This window comes from Vulpes lagopus, chromosome 1 (assembly GCF_018345385.1).
Source record: "Vulpes lagopus strain Blue_001 chromosome 1, ASM1834538v1, whole genome shotgun sequence".
NCBI classification, from domain to species: Eukaryota; Metazoa; Chordata; class Mammalia; order Carnivora; family Canidae; genus Vulpes; species Vulpes lagopus.
In genome coordinates this window covers 150,549,604-150,571,603 of record NC_054824.1, presented here as the reverse complement: position 1 = coordinate 150,571,603, position 22,000 = coordinate 150,549,604, and the positions used below count along the sequence as shown (strand labels likewise).

The 22,000-nt window shown below is 39.2% G+C and overlaps 1 protein-coding gene across 1 annotated transcript in view; it reads left to right on the top strand.

Moving 5' to 3' along the window:
- CATSPERE (catsper channel auxiliary subunit epsilon) overlaps positions 1-22,000 on the top strand; it is a 193,828-nt gene that overhangs the window by 153,237 nt on the left and 18,591 nt on the right. The window contains exons 14-19 of the mRNA XM_041749540.1: positions 1,138-1,213; positions 4,880-4,932; positions 7,215-7,265; positions 8,012-8,045; positions 8,114-8,193; positions 19,755-19,854. Coding sequence (XP_041605474.1) covers positions 1,138-1,213; positions 4,880-4,932; positions 7,215-7,265; positions 8,012-8,045; positions 8,114-8,193; positions 19,755-19,854 — 394 coding nt within the window. The remainder of the gene's footprint in view (positions 1-1,137; positions 1,214-4,879; positions 4,933-7,214; positions 7,266-8,011; positions 8,046-8,113; positions 8,194-19,754; positions 19,855-22,000) is intronic.

Below are 22,000 nucleotides of genomic sequence, written 5' to 3'. Positions count from 1 at the left end.
TTGGTTTTGTGAATATTTACTCAAAATTCTGTTGCTGTAGAATACACATCAAATTGTCCAGGATATTTCAGATCAGTCCAAGGCTTGAGAAAACATACCAAAAGCTTTGAAGCCAGCTGTGGTAGGGGGGAAAACACCTACCTATAAGAAAAATTGTATGGAAAATTGTAGATGCAATATTTACTACAGTGTCCTTCATGGATCTATACTGTATTACTGTATTTATCAAAGCAAAGATTCCATTGCACTGGAAAACAAACCATAACTGGTATAATTATAAGATGCTTCCTGATTTCTAAGGTGTTAAATGAGAAAAAATATCTGAGAACTGAGGAAATATGGTACAGTGATTTAAAAATATAAAAATGTGCTATTTGTATCCTCATTTACTACATTTTATACCTAATACATGACAAATAAATAAATAAATATTAAAATGTTGAATACTGGGGAAAAAAGAGCATTTGTTTGTGGTTAGTTTGTTTTTCCCAGTTTTTTCAAAAAAATAAAAACCTAAGCGGGGGCAGAGTATACATAACGCTTTCAAATTTTTTTCTATGATGTTTCTGAGCACAAAACTATTCTTGTGCACTTCAGAACCTAGAAATTTGATCTCACTTTTGCTTCAGTCAGATCATGGTATGCCAGATAATGTGGTTTGGAAAACTAATCTCCTAATTTGCTCTTTATTGTTCCAAAAGTGTTATCAATAGGAGGAAAAGATCCGTAGAGGCTAGAGAAAGAACAAATAGAGCAGCTGTGGCCTTCTAAGATCATCAGAAAGCAGGACAAGATGTTAGCAGCACAGCCTCCTCCTCCAGGGACAGAGGGTGTTAATGAAATGGGCAGAAGGGTGGAAATGTTGATACATACCCATCTCTGTTTCCCACTGGGCTGACCCTACACTGGCCCACAGTGAGATGGGAGTGACTTCAAGGGGGGACCACAGTGCACAGCTGCTTTAGCAGAAGCAAGGAGCAGTCACCACCACCATTGCCTCCCAGGCCCCTAGAATTCGTCCCAGGGTTCTATCACCCTGTGTACATGGGACTTTCCACGAGTTCTAGAGTAGGAGGGCGGACTCGTGCCTGCCTCCCTTGTGATTCTGTAATCACCTGCATGTGCTGTTTCTCCTAGACACCAGAACACAGGGCTTGTGCTTGTGCAGGTTCGGCCTAATGAATATGCAAGAGCATGTCCAATAGCCCAAAAGGTAAGTGACATAGGTGGGTCAACACCTTTACTTCAGTAACTTGACAAGTGTAAGCTAGATAATCGTTACAAGACCTCCAAGCAATAGCACTCCCCTCATGCATGGCAGCGTGGGTAATGTCTCACTGTAGGGATGGCATTATTTTACTTTGGAGACAGATCACAGTTCTGCCCTCCCTGGGTTTACCATCGAAAGTGAGATATAAAAATGCATACAAAAATGTAAAATGATTAGTTTCTGGAGATAAAACTGTATAAAGGAAAACTGAAATGAATGGGAACTAAAATTGGATATGGTTTGTCAGAGAAGATAGCTAGTTATATCTGCACTTATCATTTCTTCATCAAAAAAATTGAAATTTAAAGTTTATTGCATACCTACTGTGTTTCTTTGTTTCAGCCTGTATTCTAGGCAATGGAAGTTACAAAGGTGAAAAGACAGCCTCTTCCCTAGGGGCAAACAAAAGCTAGCATAAGGGAGTGTGAAATACAGCGTTATCAGCCCAAAAGAGTGGGCAATTTTGACTAGGAGGGGTAGGGGAAGCATAAAATGACCGTTGATAAGTAAGTGGAAGTTGAGCAGGCTGATACAAAGAAAGAGAATTCCAGGAAAATCCATTTACAAAAAGCACAGCACCATGAAAGAGCAAGGGGTGTCCAGGTACCCTCAAGTGCCAGGAAATTGAACACAGATACTTTACTGCCACCACCTCTCCTGAGTCTGTTCTACTCTGAGGGATGCCCTCTCTCTTTATTCCTTCTCAGCCTAACTAACAACCAATAAGTATACATTGAGCACCTACTGTATACCAAGCATAAAACAATGAGGAGTACCTACAAGAAGAATTCAAAGGTACATGATACACAGTCCCTGCACTTCAGGATCCCAGCACAAGGAGGCTGTTCCTACCAGGGCAAGCTTCCATGAATTTGGAGGGAACCCTGAACTGTGAGGCCAGTGTGAGGCAAGCTTGAGCACTGCTGATAATACATGGCTTCCCCAGGAAACTGCCAGCAGGTGCATACCAACCCCTCCCCTGTCTGCCTACCCTGCCTTCCACCCCACCTCACCTGCCCAGAAAGCAAGAAACAGCAATATGGCCAGTTCTTCCCCAGCCCTGGCCTGTGCTTTTCCATCATCAGCTGCATGTTCCACACAAGATGCCTTCCTAAAGCACCTTCCTGAAGCTTTCCTCCATCCCTTCTCCTGTCTAATCAATAGATCTCTTAGGGATGCCACCCACACCATTCCGCCAAGCCCCCCCCCCCCCCCCCCCCACCCTGCATTCCAAAAGCAGGTTAATGGAACCTGAGTTTGGATCCAAGCTTTGCCACCTGCTGGCTGGGACAAGCCACTAAACACTGACTCTCAAGGGCCTCCATAAAAGGGAAATGTAACATCTATTACCATTGAGAGTATTAAATGAGATCATTAAAATAAAGTGCCCATTGTGGTTTTGATTTCTATTTCCCTGATGACATGCGATATGGAGCACTTTTTCTTGTGCCTGTTGGCCATGTGTAGACAGATGAATGAATAAAGAAGATGTGGTATATATATATACAATGGAATACTACTCAGTCATCAGAAAGGATGAATGCCTACCATTTACAATGAGGTGGATGGAACTGGAGGGTATTATGCTAAGTGAAATAAGTTGATTGGAGAAAGACAATTATCATATAGTTTCCCTTATATATGGAACATAAGAAATAGTGAAAAGGACCATAAGGGCAGGGGAGGAAACTGAGGGAGGAAAAATTAGAGAGGAAGATAAATCGTGAGAGGCTCTTGACTCTGGGAAACAAACTGAGGGTCACTGGAGGGAAGGTAGGTGGAGGGATGGGGTAACTGCGTGACCAGCATTAAGGAGGCCACACGATGTGATGAGTACTGGGTGTTATTCTATGTTGGCAAATTGAATTTAAGTTAAAAAAAAAAAAAAGTAAAGTGCCCAGCACAGTGCCTGTCTCAAAATAACTATCTAATAATACCAGTTTGTTTCTTCTCTTTCCTTCTCACCACACTCCAAAACGTGGGCAGCTCAAATCTAGCCCCACTCTGTGTCCACTGCAGGTAGTTTGTGTGGAGTGCAGTGAAGCCACCCTAATGGGCCAGTCCCCAGAAAGCTGTAGTAATTCCTTCCAGCAAGAATTTTCCCAGAGAGAGGTGACTACACTCTAGTGCATTATCTGACAACATTTCTGTGTTGAGGGCCTTTAGAATTCCAGTCTCAGTTCAATTGTTCTGTCCAGTTAGAGGGAATGTACTATGTCTGATTCTGAGCTAGGTGAAGAGCAGTCCTGCCTGTCTCCACACTTCAGAGAATAATAATTTTTAAAAATTAATAAATATATTGATTATTGTTAATACTAACAATTATTAGTAAGTATAACAAGAAAAAGACTAGTACACTCATTGTTTTCATTTGGGCTGTATGTCAGATTTTTCTAATTAGGTATCCAGTCCTGAGAATATTGTCCGCCCCATAGTAGTGGGTAACCTAGAAAACAGCCTGATTAATGCTTTTCATATTCTTTACCCATGCTTCTGTTCAAGATTCACCTGCAGGTCAACTCAGATTTTTAATCCTAGGCATGGTTGTTGATTTTTGCCAACTGGGTGCCCAAAGAGAAGGGATCAAGTGATGGTGAGTCTTGACAGAAAGATTTGAGGACCTTGGTCAACCAAGTGTGTCATATGGATAGTTTAGTAAAGATGAAGGACAGGCTCATGCTTCTGAACACATTTGGTGGGAAAACCAAACAAACATTTGGTGCATGATGATGGATACCAAGGACTGTGGGTAGAGTTGCTGACAGAACAAATCAGGTCCTGTGACCAAGGTCAGGTGGTTCAGGCAATAAAATCCCTGAACTTCTGCTATGGAGCATGCCTTTCAAATGAAGGCTGAAAGGTCTGGGTTTAGCAGGTATAACTCTTAAAATCCATTAAGCTTGTCTGGATATCCCAACCCTCCTGATCCCCATGTCTTTCTCCAGGATGGGGAGTATTAGAGCTTTTTCCGGATTTACCATGTAGAAAAATGCAACATACAGGACATGTTTAAGACAGAAATGTCTAGATCCCATTTAGGAAGCCTGGGGATGGGGTGGCAGGGTAGACAGCAGTAAGTGCCCTGGAGCCAGGTTGAAATAGAAATAGGCAGCTTAGGGAAGAACCAGATCTCTGGTTAAAAGAAGTTAAATTAATAGTTAGATATTAATAAAGCTGGATATGGTTTGTCAGAGAAGATAGCTAATCATGTCTGTATTAATAATTTCTTCATTAAAAAATTGAAATTTGAGTTTATTGCATACCTACTCAGCTGCATCTGAATCAGATGCAAGCTGGAAGAACAGAGCTGATGATCATGGTTGTAGAAGTGCCAATAAAAGATGAGATTGGTTTAGTTCTCTAAGATACTGATGTCAAAAAGCAGAGAAATAACCTCTGGGCTCTGTGAGCAATAAGGGCAACAAGAAGCAAAAACAAAGAAAAAACATGATCAGAAAGGAGTAAAAGAGCACAGAAGAGTATAACAAACCTCTAGATTTAAAAGGTTACTATTTCAAATCTAAAATGTAATTGCTTTTAGCTGTAGCAGCATTTTAGATCATGTGAATCAGAATCACTCATCTAACCACTTAAATTACTTCATTTTAGGTGTTCCAAATAGCCGTTGGCTGTGATTCTAATAAATTCATTACTGTTAAAGGGCAAGTATATTTGCATTGGACCTGTATTATTCTTTACATTTTAAAACAAATGGGGAACTACATGGTAATTACTGGTGGTACTATTAGCCTAATGACTGACCTGTTCATAATGAAATCTGAAAATTGAACTGACATTGGCATCCAAAAACTGCATTGACAGTTTGTCAAAACCGAATTTGTTTGAACTTTTTTGCCAAGTCAAATCTTACATCTGAATTATACTAATAGGCAAAAAGGATTAACCTCTTTCCCTATTGCCAGCATTTTTTTCCACCTCCCCTTTTAATAATCCCATTTCCATCTATCACCATTCCCTCTCTTGGCTCCTCAGACTGCACCTCATTCCCAGAGAAATGGGAGGCAGAAACACTTATACCTACTTTCCACCCAATTCAAACCAATTATAATATCATTTCTGTCAGCGAATTGCTTACCTCATGTCAGAGAAGCCTCCATTTTCTGCACCATTTCTCATGGGAAATTTTTTTAGAGCAAACCTCACAGAACCACCAGGGCTTCCTCCAAAAAACCCCAAGGTATGACTTTCATTGATCTTACCGTGGTTCACAGTGAAGCACACTGGATGTTGTCATCTACTTGCCACAGCTCTCTCTCTCCTATAAGGGGAGAATCAAGGTCAGCATGCACAATCCCTTCAATGCAGGTGGAGTGCATTCTCCGGACAGCAATGTACCACAACTCCCCTCCTGTGGTTAGGAGTGGGAGTGAGCGGCGGAGCTCACTGGCGGAGCAATGACTCTTATCTGAGCCTATTTATGAAATGACTTGCTCTCATCCTAAATAAATGTCTACTCACCTGCCATTCTAATAATCATTTGAGTATGAAATTGTAATAATCAGTTGCTGGGCTGACAATCAAGCTTTCCCATTTCATTCAGCAAGGAATTTGCATTTACCATAACTCCTTTTCCAGGACACACAAAAGCTAATTTTTTTATTTATATGGTGCATGGCATCCTGCTTCTAGAATTATCTATATCCTTGTTTCTTAGGGAATGGTCTGTAGACCAGCCCTGGCATCGCTGGGGGTTGATTAGAAATGAAGGATCTCGGGCTTCATCCCGCACCTGCTGAGCCAAAACATCTATTTTAACTAAATTTCCAGGAGATTAGCATAAGCATTAAAATTTGAAAACAACTGCTCTAAGCAATGTTACCCAATTAGTTCCCAGTACCACCACAAGCAGGACCACTGAGTCTAGATTTCCTTCTTGAGGGAAATGTAAAGCAGTTAAATCAGTGTGTTTCTGGGAGGATCCAGATAGCAACTGTCAAAGCTGGTTGTTCATTAAACCCACGTGGAGAGCATGTTTGAAAGACACAAATTTCAGAACCTTACTCTAGGCCTCTTAATCAATGACCCACTGTTCTGCAACCCTAAAAATGGCCCTAATATCTTGAGTTCAGGTTGTGGTGGGCCTCAGGTTCACAGTCACAAAAGAAGATCCAAGGTAACTGTGACAGGAAAGATTTTCATGATGGAGAACATCTCATGGGGTCTATTTTGGATTTCAGGGTGGGAAATGGTCCAGACTTCCAATATCTATCTAACCACAGTAGTGGTTCCTTCTGAGTTACACTGAAACCAGCCAGCAAAGTGGTCAAATGAATAATTTAACTCAATGAAAACTTTATCAATGTATAGATCATGATAGCTTTATGTTTGCATAAACACTAACCAGAAATTATGTGCATCCTTAAAGTAACTCCTTACCTGCACAGCAGTCTCCAGTAGCAATTAGAAATGTGTGTTAAAAAATTATAAGGAATAAAATGGTTCAAAGAAATTTATCTTTATTTTGATAGATTTTCATTGAATTCTTCACATATATTAAATACAGATAAATCAATATATTTCAAATTCTGATGTCCTCAGAAACATTTATTTTTTAACATGGAAATGCTAGGGCCATTGTGTACCTGGGTGGCTCAGTTGGTTCAATGTCTGACTCTCGATTTTGGCTCAGGTCATGATCTCAGGGTTGTGAGTTCAAGCCCTGTGTTGGGCTCCACGCTCCCTCTCCATCTGCTCCTACCCCCACTCATTCTCTCTTCTTGTCTCCTTCTCTAAAATAAATAAATACTTCTTTAAAAAAAAAAGAAAGAAATGCTAGGGTCACACATTAACCCCAGAATTCTAATTCAGTAAGTGATGATTCTGTGATAGTCTCAAGTTTGAGAATCATGAGTTAAATTATTAAATGTTTGTGCAAGTACATAAGGAATGATATTACAACTTCATTGTGTTTTATTTTTTGTAGATTTAATAAAAAGGACTGTCTTCAGCATGATTTCTTTTACGTTATTGAAAAGTAAGAAAGATTTTTAACATAATTGTTTTATATGATTAGTACCAATAATTTAGAATCAGCTAGCTTTTATTCCTATTAACATCAATCTTTTTTAGTATATACATTCATTGCTACAAATTTACCTCTAGGTACTGCTTTTGCTGCATCTCACAAGTTTTGATAAGTTGTGTTTTCATTTTCATTTAGTTCAAAATCTTTTTAAATTTCTCTTTCTTCTTTAGAAAGAAGTGTGTGTTTAGAAGTGTGTGTTTAACCTCCACACAACTGGAGAGTATTTTTATTTTTTTTATTTTTTTTTTCTAGTACATAAGATTTATTTCCAAAATTGACGTAAATGAATTAGGCTCCAACTGTGAAGAAATTTTAAGTATAGTTGAATTAACTTTGCCTTATTCTTAAAGAGTTCCTTCGATGGGAACAAAGTAAGGTTTTATATCAGAAGGAAAGAAAAACACTTATGAGCGTGTACAATGCCTCCTCAACCTGAAAAGCAGGAAAGGATAATAAATAGCAAAAACAAGACAAAAATACTTGTATTATAACAGACACCATACTGCAAGTGCATTTGAAATTAGCAATGCCTAACATTTTTTCCCTTGACATTTGTCTTCCAATTTTTTTTTTTTTAGTATTTTTAAATTAAACTTACTTTTTTAACTTTCATGATACCTCCTTACCCGAACAGAGTAGTGGTTTTAATTTTTAAGTGTGAAAAGAAGAAGTAATGAAAAATGTCTTTTTTATAGGTCATATCTGAGGAATCAAACATCTAAAAACTTGGTAAGAAAGCTATAATTTTATCAATCAGCCAAATACAGAAAATAACTACAGCATTTTTCCTTTTCTAGAGAGTAAAATATAATTGGAAAAAATATGGCTGCCCATTGAGACTTGATTTTGGAGAAAAGTTTCACCCTTTGCTTCAGCTGTAAGTATATTCGCACTAAAATTTTTAACTTACTTTGAAAGTTTCCAATGAAGGTATGAAAACAAAGCTAATTAATCATGCACTCAATAATACACATTTTTGAGCACCTGATATATGCATCTCTAAGTTTTCAGTACTAGTTTTACAAAGTTGGACTACTCATGGTGCCTGCAGATTGAGGGAGGTTATAATTTCTCTCCTGAGAACTGAGGCTGTTCTCAGGAACACAGGTGATCTCTTCACCCTTACTTTATTCTTTCTAATCTCTCCTCAGGTTCCTACCAGCACCTCTGCCTGTTTGATAGGAACTACCTTCCCCAGGTGACCTAAGACTTTTCTTTCCATGGACCAACAATAACTGAAAGCTTGCATGGAAAGAAACTAGATTACTAACAGGAATGGTACATCAGGGAGATTTCAAAAATTTTATCTCTCACTTAAGACTTAAGTCTTACAAACAATATTTTATAATAATAGGAATAAAATGCTCTGAGGAAGGCTTTTTCAAGTAATTTTCAATTACTTTATTTGCATTTTTAATTTTAGTTTTGATTTATGATTATAAAAGTTATACAGAATATTAGAAAATTTAAAATATAGAAAAAATAAGAGACAACCAATTTTCTAAAATCTTTTACTATTATAAACAAAATGGTAATGAAAATCCACTTATATACACATTTGGACAATATTCCAGATATGCCATTAGGAAAAATTATTGGAAGTGAAATTCCTATGCATAAAATATCAGTATTTTAGTCAAGGCTTTCAGCTTTTGGGGATCTCTTAGGCTAGATACAACTTCTAGATCTCTCAGGCATAATGATTCCAGTGCTCCAATTTAGTTTTGCTATGGGAGCTTTCCCTGTTGGGACCCAGAAGGTCTCTGCCATCATGTCCTTCCTACCACTCCTCACCCACCGCAGTTCTGAGATTCTGTGCTGTGCTCCCTACATCACTGTCCTACAGTCCCTCTGTCCTGGGTCATCTGGGCTAGCAGGCTAATCTGCTGTCTTCTTAAGTTTTGATCTTTTTCTAGACATCTAATGATGCCACTATTTTTCCTGGCAGCCCTGGATACTTCTTCCCCCACTGCAGCCTCATTTTTTCCTTTGTTTGTTTTGTTTTAAGTCTTTAAGTCCAGCTAGTTAACATACAATGTTATATTAGTTTCGGGTGTACAATATAGTAATTCAATAGTTCCATACATCACCCTGTGCTCATCACAAGTGCACTCTTAAATTCCTATCACCTATTTCACCCATTCCCCTGCCCACCTCCCCTCTGATAACCATCAGATGGTACTCTATAATTAAGAGACTGTTTCTTGATTTGTCTCTCTCTTTTTTCTTCTTTGCTCTTTTGTTTTGTTTCTTAAATTCCACAAATGGATGAAATCATGTGGCGTTTGTCTTCTCTGACAGAATTATTTTGCTTAGCATTATTCTCTACAGCTCCATCCATGTCTTTGCAAATGGCAAGATTTCATTCTTTTTTATACTTGAATAGTATTCTATTATATATATATATATATATATATATATATATATCTTATATATGTGTATATGTGTATGTACATATGTGTATATATAATGGAAAACAATTTACTATGGGATATATAATATATAATGGAATATTTTCATACACACACACACCACATTTTTATCCATTCATCAATCCATGGACACTGGGGCAGCTTCCATATCTTGGCTATTGTAGATAATGCTGCTGTAAAAATAGGGGTACATGTATCCCTTTGAATTAATGTTCTTGTATTCTTTGGGTAAATACCCAGTAGTGAAATTGCTGGATCATAAGGTACTTCTATTTTTAACTTTTTGAGGAAACCCCATACTGCTTTCCACAGTGGCTGCACCATTTTGCATTCCCACCAGCAGTGCATGAATGTTCCTTTTTCTCCACATATTCACCAACACCTGTTGTTTCTTGTGTTGTTGATTTTAGCCAGGTATGAGATAAAATCTCATCATAGTTTTGATCTGCATTTCTCTAACGATAAGTGATGTTGAGCATATTATCATGTATCTATTGGCCATCTGTATGTCTTCTTTAGAAAAATATCTATTCATATCTATTGCCTATTTCCTAAATGGATGATTTGTTCTTTGGGTGTTGAGTTTTATAAATCCTTTTATATTTTGGATACTAGCCTTTTATCAGATACATCATTTGCACATATTTTCTCCCATTCCATAGGTTGCCTTTTAGCTTTGTTCACTGTTTCCTTCATTGTGCAGAGTTTTTTTTATCTTGATGTAGTCCCAATAGTTGTTATTTTTTTGTTTTTTTGTTTCTGGTTTCCCTTGCCTCAGGAAACATATCTAGAAAAAAGTTGCTACAGGGCACCTAGGTGGCTCAGTGGTTGAGCGTCTGCCTTTGGCTCAGGTCATGATCCCGGGGTCCCGGGGTCCCTGCAGAGAGTCTGCTTCTCCCTCTGCCTATGTCTCTGCCTCTCTCTGTGTGTTTCTCATGAATAAATAAATAAAATCTTAAAAAGAAAAAAGTTGCTACAGTTGATGTGAAAGAAGTTACTGCCTGTGCAATCTTCTAGGATTTTTAAGGTTTCAGGCCTCACATTTAGGTTTTTAATCCATTTTGAATTTATTTTTGTGTATGGTGTAAGAAAGTGGTCCAGTTTCATTCTTTTACATGTAGCTGACCAATTTTCCCAACATCATTTGTTGAAAAGGCTGTCTTTTTCCCTTTGGATGTTCTTTCCTGCTCTGTCAAAGATTAATTAACCATATGATTGTGAGTTTATTTCTGGGTTTTCTATTCTATTCTATTGATCTATATGTCTATTTTTTAAAGATTTTATTTACCTATTCATGAGAGACAGAGGGAGAAGCAGAGACAAAGGCAGAGGTAAAAGCAGGCTCCCTGTGGGGAACCCAATGCAGAACTCGATCCCAGGACTCCAGGATCACTACCTAAGCCAAAGGCAGATGCTCAACCACTGAGTCACTGAGGCGTCCCTATACGTCTATTTTTGTGCCAGTACCATACTGTTCTGATTACTACAGATTTGTAATATTAACTTGCAGTCCAGAATTACAATTTTCTTTTTCAAGATTACTTTGGCTACTTGGGATCTTTTGTGGATCCAAACAAATTATAGGATTTTTGTTTTAGTTTTGTGAAAAGTGTTGATGTTTCGATAGGGATGGCATTACATGTGTAGATTGCTTTGGGTAATAGGGACTTTTTCACAATATTTGTTCTTCCAAACCATGAGCTTGGAATGTCCTTCCATTTCTTTGTGTCATCTTCAATTTCTTTCATCAGTGTTTTATTTCAGAGTACAGGTCTTTCACCTCTTAGGTTAGGTTTATTCCTAATTATCTTATTATATTGGGTACAATTATAAATGGGATTGTTCTTAAATTTTCTTTCTGCTGCTTCATTATTGGTGTATAGAAATGCAACAGATTTCTGTATATTGATTTTGTATCCTGTGACTTGACTGAATTTGTTTATCATTTCTAGCAGTTTTTGGTGGAGTCTTTCAACTTTTCTATATATATAATATCATGTCATCTGCAAATAGTGCATGTTTTACTTCTTCCTTACTGATTTTTATGTCTTTTTGTTGTCTGATTGCTGTGGCTTCCAGTACTATGTTGAATAAAAGTGAGAGTGAACATCCTTGTTTTGTTCCTGACCTTAGGGGTTAAGTGCTCAGTTTTTTCCCATTAAGGATGATGCTACCTAAAGGTTTTTCATATATGGCTTTTCTGTTGAGGTATGTTCCATCTAAACTTATTTGTTGAGTGTATGTTCCATCTAACCTTACTTTGTTGAGGGTATGTTCCCCTAAATCTACTTTCTTGAGGGTTTTTATCATGAATGGATGTTGTACTTTGTCAAATGCTTTTTCTGTGTCTCTTCATGATCATATGGTTCTTATCCTTTCTCTAATTGATATGATGTATCATATTGATTGACTTGTGAATATTTAACCAGACTTTCAACCCAAAAATAAATCCCACTTGATCGTGGTAAATACTTTTTTTAGTGTATTATTGGATTTGGTTTACTTGTATTTTGTTGAGGATTTCTGCATCTGTGTTTATCAAGGATATTGGCCTGTAGTTCTCTTTTTTGTGCTTTCTTTATCTGGTTTTGGTATCAGAGTAATGCTGGCCTCATAGAATGAATTTGGAGGTTTTCCTTCCTTTTCTGTTTTTTTTTTTTTTTTTTGGAACAGTTTGAGAAGAATAGATATTAACTTTTCTTTAAATGTTTGGTAGAATTCACCTGTGTAGTCATGTGTTCCTGGACTTCTGTTTTCGAAAAGTTTTTGAGTACTGACTTCATTTCTTTGCTGCTTATTGATCTGTTCAAATTTTCTGTTTCCTCCTGTTTCCATTTTGGTATTTTATATGTTTCTAAGTATTTATCCATTTATTCTAGGTTGTCCAATTCATTGGCATTTTGTTTTTTCATAATATTCTCTTAAAATTGTATTTAGGAAAAAAAAATGTATTTAGGTGGTGTTGGTTGTGATTTCTCCTCTTTCTTTTGTGATTTTTGAAACCTTTCTCTCTCTCTTCTTTTTCTCTCCCATTGATGATTCTGGCTAGAGGTCTATCAATTTTGTTGATCTTTTCTAAGAACCAGCGCCTGGTTTCATAGAGCTCTTCTATCATTTTTTTAGTTTCTATATCATTTATTTCTGTTCTAATCTTTACTACTTCCTTCCTTCTACTGGCTTTAGGTTTTATTTATTGTTGTTCTTCTAGTTCCTTTAGGTGTAAGATTAGGTTATTTGAGATTTTTCTTGCTTCTTGAGGTAGACCTGTATTACTATAATCTTCCCACTTAAAACTCTTTTTGTAAGCAGCCTGGGTGGCTCAGTGGTTTAGCGCCACCTTCAGCCCAGGGTGTGATCCTGGAGACCCCAGATTGAGTCCCACGTTGGGCTCCCTGCATGGAGCCTCTTCTCCCTCTGCCTGTGTCTCTGCCTCTCTCTCTGTGTCTCTCACAAATAAATAAATAAGATTAAAAAAAAAAAAAAACTCTTTTTGCTGCATCCCAGAGGTCTGGGGTTGTTGTGTTCTCATTTTCATTTCTGTGTACTTTTTTATTTCTTCTTGTATTTCCTAGTTGACCCATTCATTGTTTACTAACATGTTATTTAACTTCCATGTACTTGTGCTCTTCCCAGATTTTGTGTGTGTGTGTGTGTGTGTGTGTGTGTGTGTGTGTGTGTGTATGGTTGACTTCTAGCTTCAGAGCATCATGGTCAGAAAAGGTGCATGGTTTGATTTCAGTCTTCATAAATTTGTTGAGCTTTGATTTCTGGGCTAATATGTAATCTATCCTGGAGAATGTTCCATGTGCACTTGAAAGGAATGTGTATTCTGCTGTTTTAGGATGGAATGTTCTCAACATATCTGTTAAACTCATGTGGTCCACTGTGCCATTCAAAGCCATTATTTATGTGTTTTCTGTTTGGAAGACCTAACCATTGATTCAAGTGGGGTGTTAAAGTTCCCTACTAGTATTGTATATCACTGAATAGTTCCTTAATGTTTGTTATTAAGTGTTTTATGTTTTTGGGTGCTCCTATATTGGGTTCATAAATATTTACAATTTTTATCTCCTTGTTGGATTGTCCCCTTTAATATTATATAGGGTCCTTCCCTGTCTCTTATAACAGTCTTTGTTTTAAAGTCTATTTTGTCTGATATAAGTATTGTGACTCCAGCTTTCTTTTGACTTCCATTTGCAATGATAAATATCTCTCCATCCCCTCACTTTCCTTCTTTTTCTTAATATTTTATTTATTTATTCATGAGAGAGACATAGAGGCAGAGACATAGGCAGAGAGAGAAGCAGGATCCCTGTGGGGAACCCAGTGCAGGACTCCATCCCAGGACCAGGACCCCAGGATCATGACCTGAGCAAAAGGCAGACATTCAACCACTGAGCCACCCAGGTGTCCTCATCCCCTCATTTTCAATATGCAAGTGTCTTTAGTTCTAAAATGAGTTCCCTTGTAGGCAACATATAGAAGGGTCTTGGGTTTTTTTATTCATTCTGACACCCTGTGTCCTTTGATTGGAGCATTTAGTCATTTACATTCAAATGAATTATTGATAGATATGTCATTATTGCCATTTTGTTACTTGTTTTGTGGTTGTTTCTGAAGATTTTCTCTAGTCCTTTCTTGTCTTTCTCTCTTTCAAATTTTGTTGATTTTCTTTAGTGACATATTTGGAGTTCTTTCTCTTTATTCTCCACATTTTTATTAGTGGTTTTTGATATATGGTTGCCATCAGGTTTGTATATAACCTCTTCTGCATATAGCAGTCTATATTAAGTTTGTGGTTGTTTAAGTTCGAACCCATTCTTTTCTCCTCCCCATGTTTTAGGTATATTTTATTATATTTTATACCCTCTTTTGTAAGTTCTTTGTCTTATTTATTTTTACAGAAATACTCATTTTTATTGCTTTTGTGTTTCCTACATCTCTTCTTCTCTATATTTAGTTTGTTCCTCCAGTCTTTGGATTGCTGTTTATTGACTTGGGACTAGTGAAGTTGAAAACATGGGACGTGAGCTCAGAGTCCTCCTACTCCACCATCATCCCAGGCTTCTTGTTACTTTGTTTTTATTTTATGTAGTGTCTTAATCTTCCAGGGATAAATAATCTTAATGTTCCCTCCCAGAGAAGTGTATTCTCCTTTTCAATTCATTATTATTAAACACCTTTGAACCTTTTACTATGCTAGGCACTGGGAATTCAAAAACAAAACAGGATTTCTTTTCTCAAGGGCTCAAGAGTCTGATGAATTAGATAAACATATGAGCTGACATGGAATAATAAAAAGGAAAGTCAAAAGAAAAGAATCCAACCTAGCTGCAGAAGGGAGAGGCGCTTTGAGAAATATTTCCAGAAAACTTGCATTTGATTTGAGCCACTGAGTCTTAAAGGAGAATAAATATTTAGATAAAGGCAGAGAGAGAAGAAGAGAAATGGGGAGGTAGCAATGAACTCCATGGGGCAAGTCTTTCAAGCAAGAATGATGGTATGAGGAGGGAAATGTTCAGTGTAAAGCTGTTGGGGCATAAAATGAGGCATGAAGTGTCAGGACAAGAGAGTGGGAAACTAGCTCAGTGGAGTCTAGGTCATGGAGGACTTTCTGTCAATATTATGGTAGAGTGGCATGATCAAATAATTGCTTTAATTAGTCCTCTCTGGGAGCAGTGAGCAGATGAACTTCAGGGCAACAAGTCTAACTAGGAAGACAGGTAGTAAACTGTATTGGTAGTCCATGGAGGAAAGAAACCAAATGATTGAAATAGCAGCACAGACAAAAGAGAGGAATCCTTTATGAGAAAAATTAGTGATTATAATAGGCAAGGCTTGATAATTGATAGATAATTGAAAACTGATAGATGAGAAGAGAGGATGAGGAAGATGAATGAGTGCAAGTGACATCAGTCAGAAGAGATCTTCCTCAAACTTCACCACCTGAACTGTCCCCACGAACCCTGTCTTATGATCATAGGTGAACATATGTATATCTAAGGCTTCTGTGTGTGTGTGTGTGTGTGTGTGTGTGAACTGGATCCCCACCTGCTAAATGTCCTAATTAAGAATATTTGCTCCTGAAACTCCCCCCTCCTTCTCCTGCATCATCAGATTTCCCTTGTCTACTGGATCATCAAGAAATCCGCAGTTCTCTCACCAAAAACAAAACCAGGAAAAAACCCTCTACCCGTCTCACTCCTACACACTATCACCAACTCTCCTCCTGCTCTTCCTCAATCCTCCCAACAGGCTTTTACTGCCACCACTCCACTGGCACTGACAGCCAGTGTAACCAGTGGCCTCCATATCGTTACATCCAGTAGCCAGTCCTCAGGACTCAGCCTATCTGATCTCGTTAAGCAGAATTACACAGCGGATCATTCTCTTCTACCTGAAATATTTTCTTCACTTGGCTTCCAGGATATTACACCCTTCTACTTTTCCTGCTACCTCATGGTATCTTACCATAAACCAAGTGAAAAAGACAGGTGGCTGAAATGTTTGTTTGTGTTGTCTTTAAGTATAAATTTTATTAATGGTGGTGAAATATACATAATGAAACATAGTGAAAATTTGGATATATACATTGTATAGCTAGTCAATGCAATACTGCACAGCAGTTAAAATGCTTGTTAACAAGGAATCAGGAGGTCCTCCAGGAAGTTCAGGTTGGATAGGGAAGGAAGCATAGCCAGGAGGGAGCTGCTGATGAGGAAAACAGAGACCAAGAAACTGGAAACTTCTAAGAATCCATCTCAAAAGCAAATGTTGAGTGGAGAAATAAAGTTGCCAAATGTACTTACAGTATAATATCATGTATGTATATTTGAAAATATATAAAGCAATACTATATATGATTTATAGATAAGTAAAGTATAAAACCTGGGTGGAAAGGATATATAACAATTTCACATTATTCCCTGTTTTTTTCTGCATATTTGAAATATTTCCTAATTAAAATAAAATAAGCTATAGGAACCAGGTGAAGAAAACTAGAGAAGTAGGATCAAAGGTCCAGGTGGCAACGTTAACAAAAGAAGAGTTCATCCTCTGAGACTTGGGATGGGGGGAGTAGGGGGTGCTTAGAGGAGAGTAAAACTAAATGTAGGAAGTGACTGGTTTGGAAACAGGAGTGTAGGAGTTGAAAGCAGTCGTGTCTGACAGCCTCCATGTACTTACATGAAGCAGAAAGGGCCACATCTACACTGGAAGCACAGTGTTTGAGGAGGGGGTCAAGGGCTCACTGAGGGCAACATGAGAAGGGCTGGCTAAGGACCCTTGCAAGGATTATCAGGCAACACCAAAGGCTCAATCAACTTAAGACACCACAAGCAGGTCCAATGCCACATATTTGAGCTTCTCAGGTAGTATATGCACTACTGTAGAAGGCATCACGTGACATCCAGGGTTGGGGTGAGATGCTGGAGGCCGGGCGAGAGCACCTGGGTGAATCCAGGATGTTGGGCAAGGAGGGAACCGCCTATAGGAGGAAAGCAGAGAGAGTCAGGGCCCAATGTGTGGTGAGGTCAAGGGGCAGGTGAGAGGCCGTGGTGGTGCAGGAGGTGGGTAGGGGTCAAAGGGGCCAGTGGCAGCACTAGTTTGAGCCACGTGGCAGCATGTCCTTCTCTTCTCAGGGTAACTTACTATGTCTCTGCTACCAGACTTCATTCAATGAACCACATTGCTTCCAATTTTCCTGGGACAATTAACTCAGCAATTAAAGCATCACCAAACAAAGTAAGAGACATGGCTGATGCCATGGGCTAGCTGAGTGGTCACACAGAAGTGAAAACATGTGTGTCCAACAGATTAACAGTGGAACTGTCACAATGGAGAAGTTACAAATTATAGGGAAGCTAGGTGCCAGCTGGTGACATTTCTGAATTTCTCAGGTTTTATTGGTATCACATCCTGTTAACATTAATGAAAATAAGCCATGCTTACACAGGCAAGCATTTGTCCGTATTCTCGATGAAATAAATAAAGCAGCATCAAACGTCATTATAAACCCAGGAAGTAAGTCAATCGGAGAAGGACAAACAGTGTATGTTCTCATTCATTTGGGGAATATAAATAATAGTGAAAGAGAATATAAGGGAAGGGAGAAGAAATGTTGGGAAATATCAGGAAGGGAGACAGAACATAAAGACTCCTAACTCTGGGAAACGAACTAGGGGTAGTGGAAGGGGAGGAGGGCACTGAGGGGGGCACTTGACGGGATGAGCACTGGGTGTTTTTCTGTATGTTGGTAAATTGAACACCAATAAAAATTTATTTAAAAATAAATAAATAAAAATAAACCCAGGAAGTATGGGTCATGTAATTTATCCTCATTGCCACTAGATGACACTATAGCTTATTGCTTTTGTGAGTGTCACCCAAAGTCAGCTCCTAGTTCAAGGAAGATCTTTTTTAAATTTAAATAAAACATATGGCTTTACAACTAGTTCTTAATAATTCAAGACTCTGATGGCGTTCAGAAGATGGTGCACCTTCCAAAGTTCCTAGAATGAAAGCTTTGCTAAAGCTGGCCCAAAGCTCCGAAAGTGCATACAAAATTGAGTGTGTCACACACACGTGTGTGCATTTTCCTGTGGGAAGAATTTTAGTTAGAGTTTAGAGTTTCCTCTGACCCTCCTCCTGAGCCATTTAGAAAGTGGACTACTGCAATTCTAATCCCTAGTTACTCACACCTGAGTTCATGTCTTTATGATTTCTAAAAATGAATTAAGATGAAAATAAAATACCTTCTCAGATACCACTTTCTGATGTGTACAAATTTCCTGCCCAGTTTGTGAATGAGGCAAGAGCTGGTTTTTATCAGCAGGAATGGATGGTCAGTCCCAAGTTATAGCAGATGTGGAAAGCCAGGGGGAGGGACTCTGAGGTCAGGCAGAGACGTGGGCAGTGGGTAAGGACCCCTGATCTTACAGATAGACTCAGAGATGCAAAGCAAGAGAATGTATCAGACCCTGGGGTAACAGTCCAAGAGTCAGAGCCCAGGAGCAAGTGCCTGAGACCGAAGTCCTAAGTGAGATTTCCATCTATGGTGGGAGGGGGGGGGGGACAATCCCATCCAAAAAAACTGGCAGTGACAGAGAAGGAAGATGTGACCATGTTTAAAACAATTGCAGGTGCTGCTATGCACAGGTGTAACTTTGCCACTAACTGAATTTTAGCTTTGGTCTCAAGCCTCTATTTTCATATGGTAGCAAGAAAAGAAAATGATCTTAACAATTAAGTAGCATCTCTTTTGAAACTCACTGACTTTGGGGTGAATAAGCTCAATGGGGCTTCTGTCTCCCATGCTACCATCCAGGGATTGGGCACCCTGTCCATGCAGGACTGTCTGCTGAGGTCTGCTGTGGGTGAAAGTCATCACAAGTTCTCTGGGCATGAGCTGTTCATGACTGTGGTTCCTGGGAGTTGGTGACCACTTATACTTCTCCAGCCCCACCTCAGCTCTCACTGCTGCTGCCAATCCCCTGACACTCATTCCCATCTTCCAGCAGGGTCCTCCGGGAGTTCTGGAACATCTCCATTCTCATCACAATGATGTTGTGTTTTAATTCCCTGGCACACAATAGTCACCCAATGAATATTTGTTGATTAAATGACACCAGGGGCCCCTTGCTGTGCCCTTCCTCCCCCCTCAATTCTTTCTCCCTGCTATCAGGTGACAAAGCAGGGCCTCCGCTACCCTCACCTTGTCAACACGTGGTTTCCTGTCAAAGTGAAGAGCACTTGAGGTTCCCACTATTAAAAAGGTGAACATTTCCTGCTTTATTACTATGAGGTTGATTTTGAGAGCTGAAGGAAACTATACAAGAGGTTCTGTTGTTATTTCACAGGTAAGTGACAATATCAAGGCTTCAAGAACATTAAGTCACTTCACCAGGGTGGCAGCGCTGTTCAAAGAAGCCCACCAGACTGGAGGGCTACAGCTCTTACCCTCTCTTCTACTCTAAACTACTGTTGTTGTGTTTGCTGTCTCGTTCAGATACGACAACAATGGCTATGTTGAAGATGTAGAAGTCAATTTCATTGTGTGGGAAATACATGGCAGGAATGACTACAGCTTTAATAATACTATGAAGAAGGTATGGCGTCTTTGAATTGAAACAGAACTTAGTATGTAATTAGACCTGCTGTTCTATTTTAAATCTATATGTAAATTATCTGAGGAAAATAGAACCAGTTACATGTGGGTAGTAAAAAAAAACATGCCCTGTGTATTAAATTTTGTGACTACTGAAATTCATTTATGACAAAAGAAGCCTTGGTCATATAAAACAGACTTAAAGGGGTCAGAAAAATAAAATAATGTTTATAGTAGGGTGACGCAATTATAGGTGAACATTTTCCATTTTCTCCACAGTGTTTGATTATTTATAGATCTTCCTCTAGCTTCCACATTCATCACACTTGTGCTACATTAAAAGCACACTCTCTAGGCTTCATCTCATTTGACTTCCTTGCATCATTTGACCCACTGACCTTGGCTTCACTGTCCCCACACTCGCCTGGTCTCCCTCCATCCTCTGACCGGTTGATCTCGGCCTCCTCACTGACAACTCTTTCCACTTTGGCAGAAAAGCCCTACAGCCCTACCACTCCCAGCCACCAGAATTTATTCCCATGTGTGGTGTTCTGGCCTAAGGGCCTTCCATCTTGGCAGAGCTTCTCCAAAGTTACCAGCATTGATTCCTGCTTTTCCCCAGAAATCTCATGCTTAAATAAAGTTAGAGATAACTCCTTCCAAAGGAATTTTCTCATCTATCAGAGACCTTAATTCTCCAAGGAGAACCCACTCTGATAGCAGCCAAGAGGCAGTAAGTTCCACCTGATACCCTCTCCAGAATGTGCAAGAACTCTTTCAATTGGGTGGTCAAACAAATCCACCCCACCGCATTCCTCGTACACTTGTCCAGTCACACCCAAAAGTCACATCCAGAGTGTGAGTCCTTCCAGTCTACTCTCTCTTCATAGTCTCAATCCTTCTCACACCTGGGCCCAGATTCCCATTACTCTCCATCTTCTCAAACTTTTCTAATATACTCTAGGGTTAAATGATCCTAGAGCCTTATTCAGCAGACATTCCAAAGAGAATATAATTTTCTCCGTTTTTCTCTCAAATCAAGGGTATTCTTTCTCTCACCCCGTGTATGTAGGGATGAGCTGTGGAATTGAAGTGCTCCCTAACCCACAGTATCATCTCCAGACTACTATCTCCTCACCCTAATCACAGTGTCATTTGTTTGCAGCCCCTGTCATCCAGGTGCCATGTACCTCAACCCTACCTACTGCTGTCACATACTGAGAACTTGATGAGTTCTCCTCCTGCCCTGAAAGCAATTACAGTTGACTCCTCAGTTCTGAAGCCATCGAGTAGGGCTATTGCTAAGAAGCTTTCTACACAGGGATGACATTTCCCAGCCCTGTTTGCATCTAGGTGGGGCCATGTGACTGGCGCTCATGCCAGAGAATGAGCAGAAACGATATGTGTCCCTTCCAGGATTAAGTGCTGAAGAAGGGATCATATGAACCCCAGGCTTCCTGTCTTCCTCCAGAATCAGTCTATCCCAGCAACAATTAGAGATGGCGTAGATGCAAGCTGGATGAGAAGTGTCCAGTCAGGGGACTCTTCAAGGAGCCATTAGACAGAAAAGCCAAATCCACTGTTCTGAGGAGAGTCATCCATAAGAGCCATCTCAGCAGGGCCATCTGCATTGGACTATGTGTGATCAGGAATTCAACTGCAATGTGTTAAGGCCCTGAGGGGTGGGGTTTACTGCAGCATAGCAGAGGCTGCCTTGATCAATGCAGTGCCCCCTGTTATAATTACATTTAAATTCAAACACTCTGGTCTCTGACTTCAACCTCCCATTCTCTAGCTCTTCCTCTTTTCCTCACACTGTCTAGATATCCTCAACATTGAGCCCTTTGCTCTTTCCCTCCCTGCCAGCCCATCTTCTCTCTCCTTTTCCTGTCTAACTTTAGCTCCATGGGTCAGCCCTCCAGCTACCATCTTGCCATCACCTGCAAGTCACCTTCCCTGGTGTTGCTCCTATGTACCAAATGGCAACTTTAAGCATCAAATCATCCTGCCTTATCCATGCCTCTGTCTGAGCTGCCAATCACTTCTAGAAAAAAAAAAAACAAATCAAAACTGCAATAACTGGAATTAGGAACTCAACTATTGGGAGTGATGACAAAACAGAATTAGTCAACTGGAAGAGGGGTCAG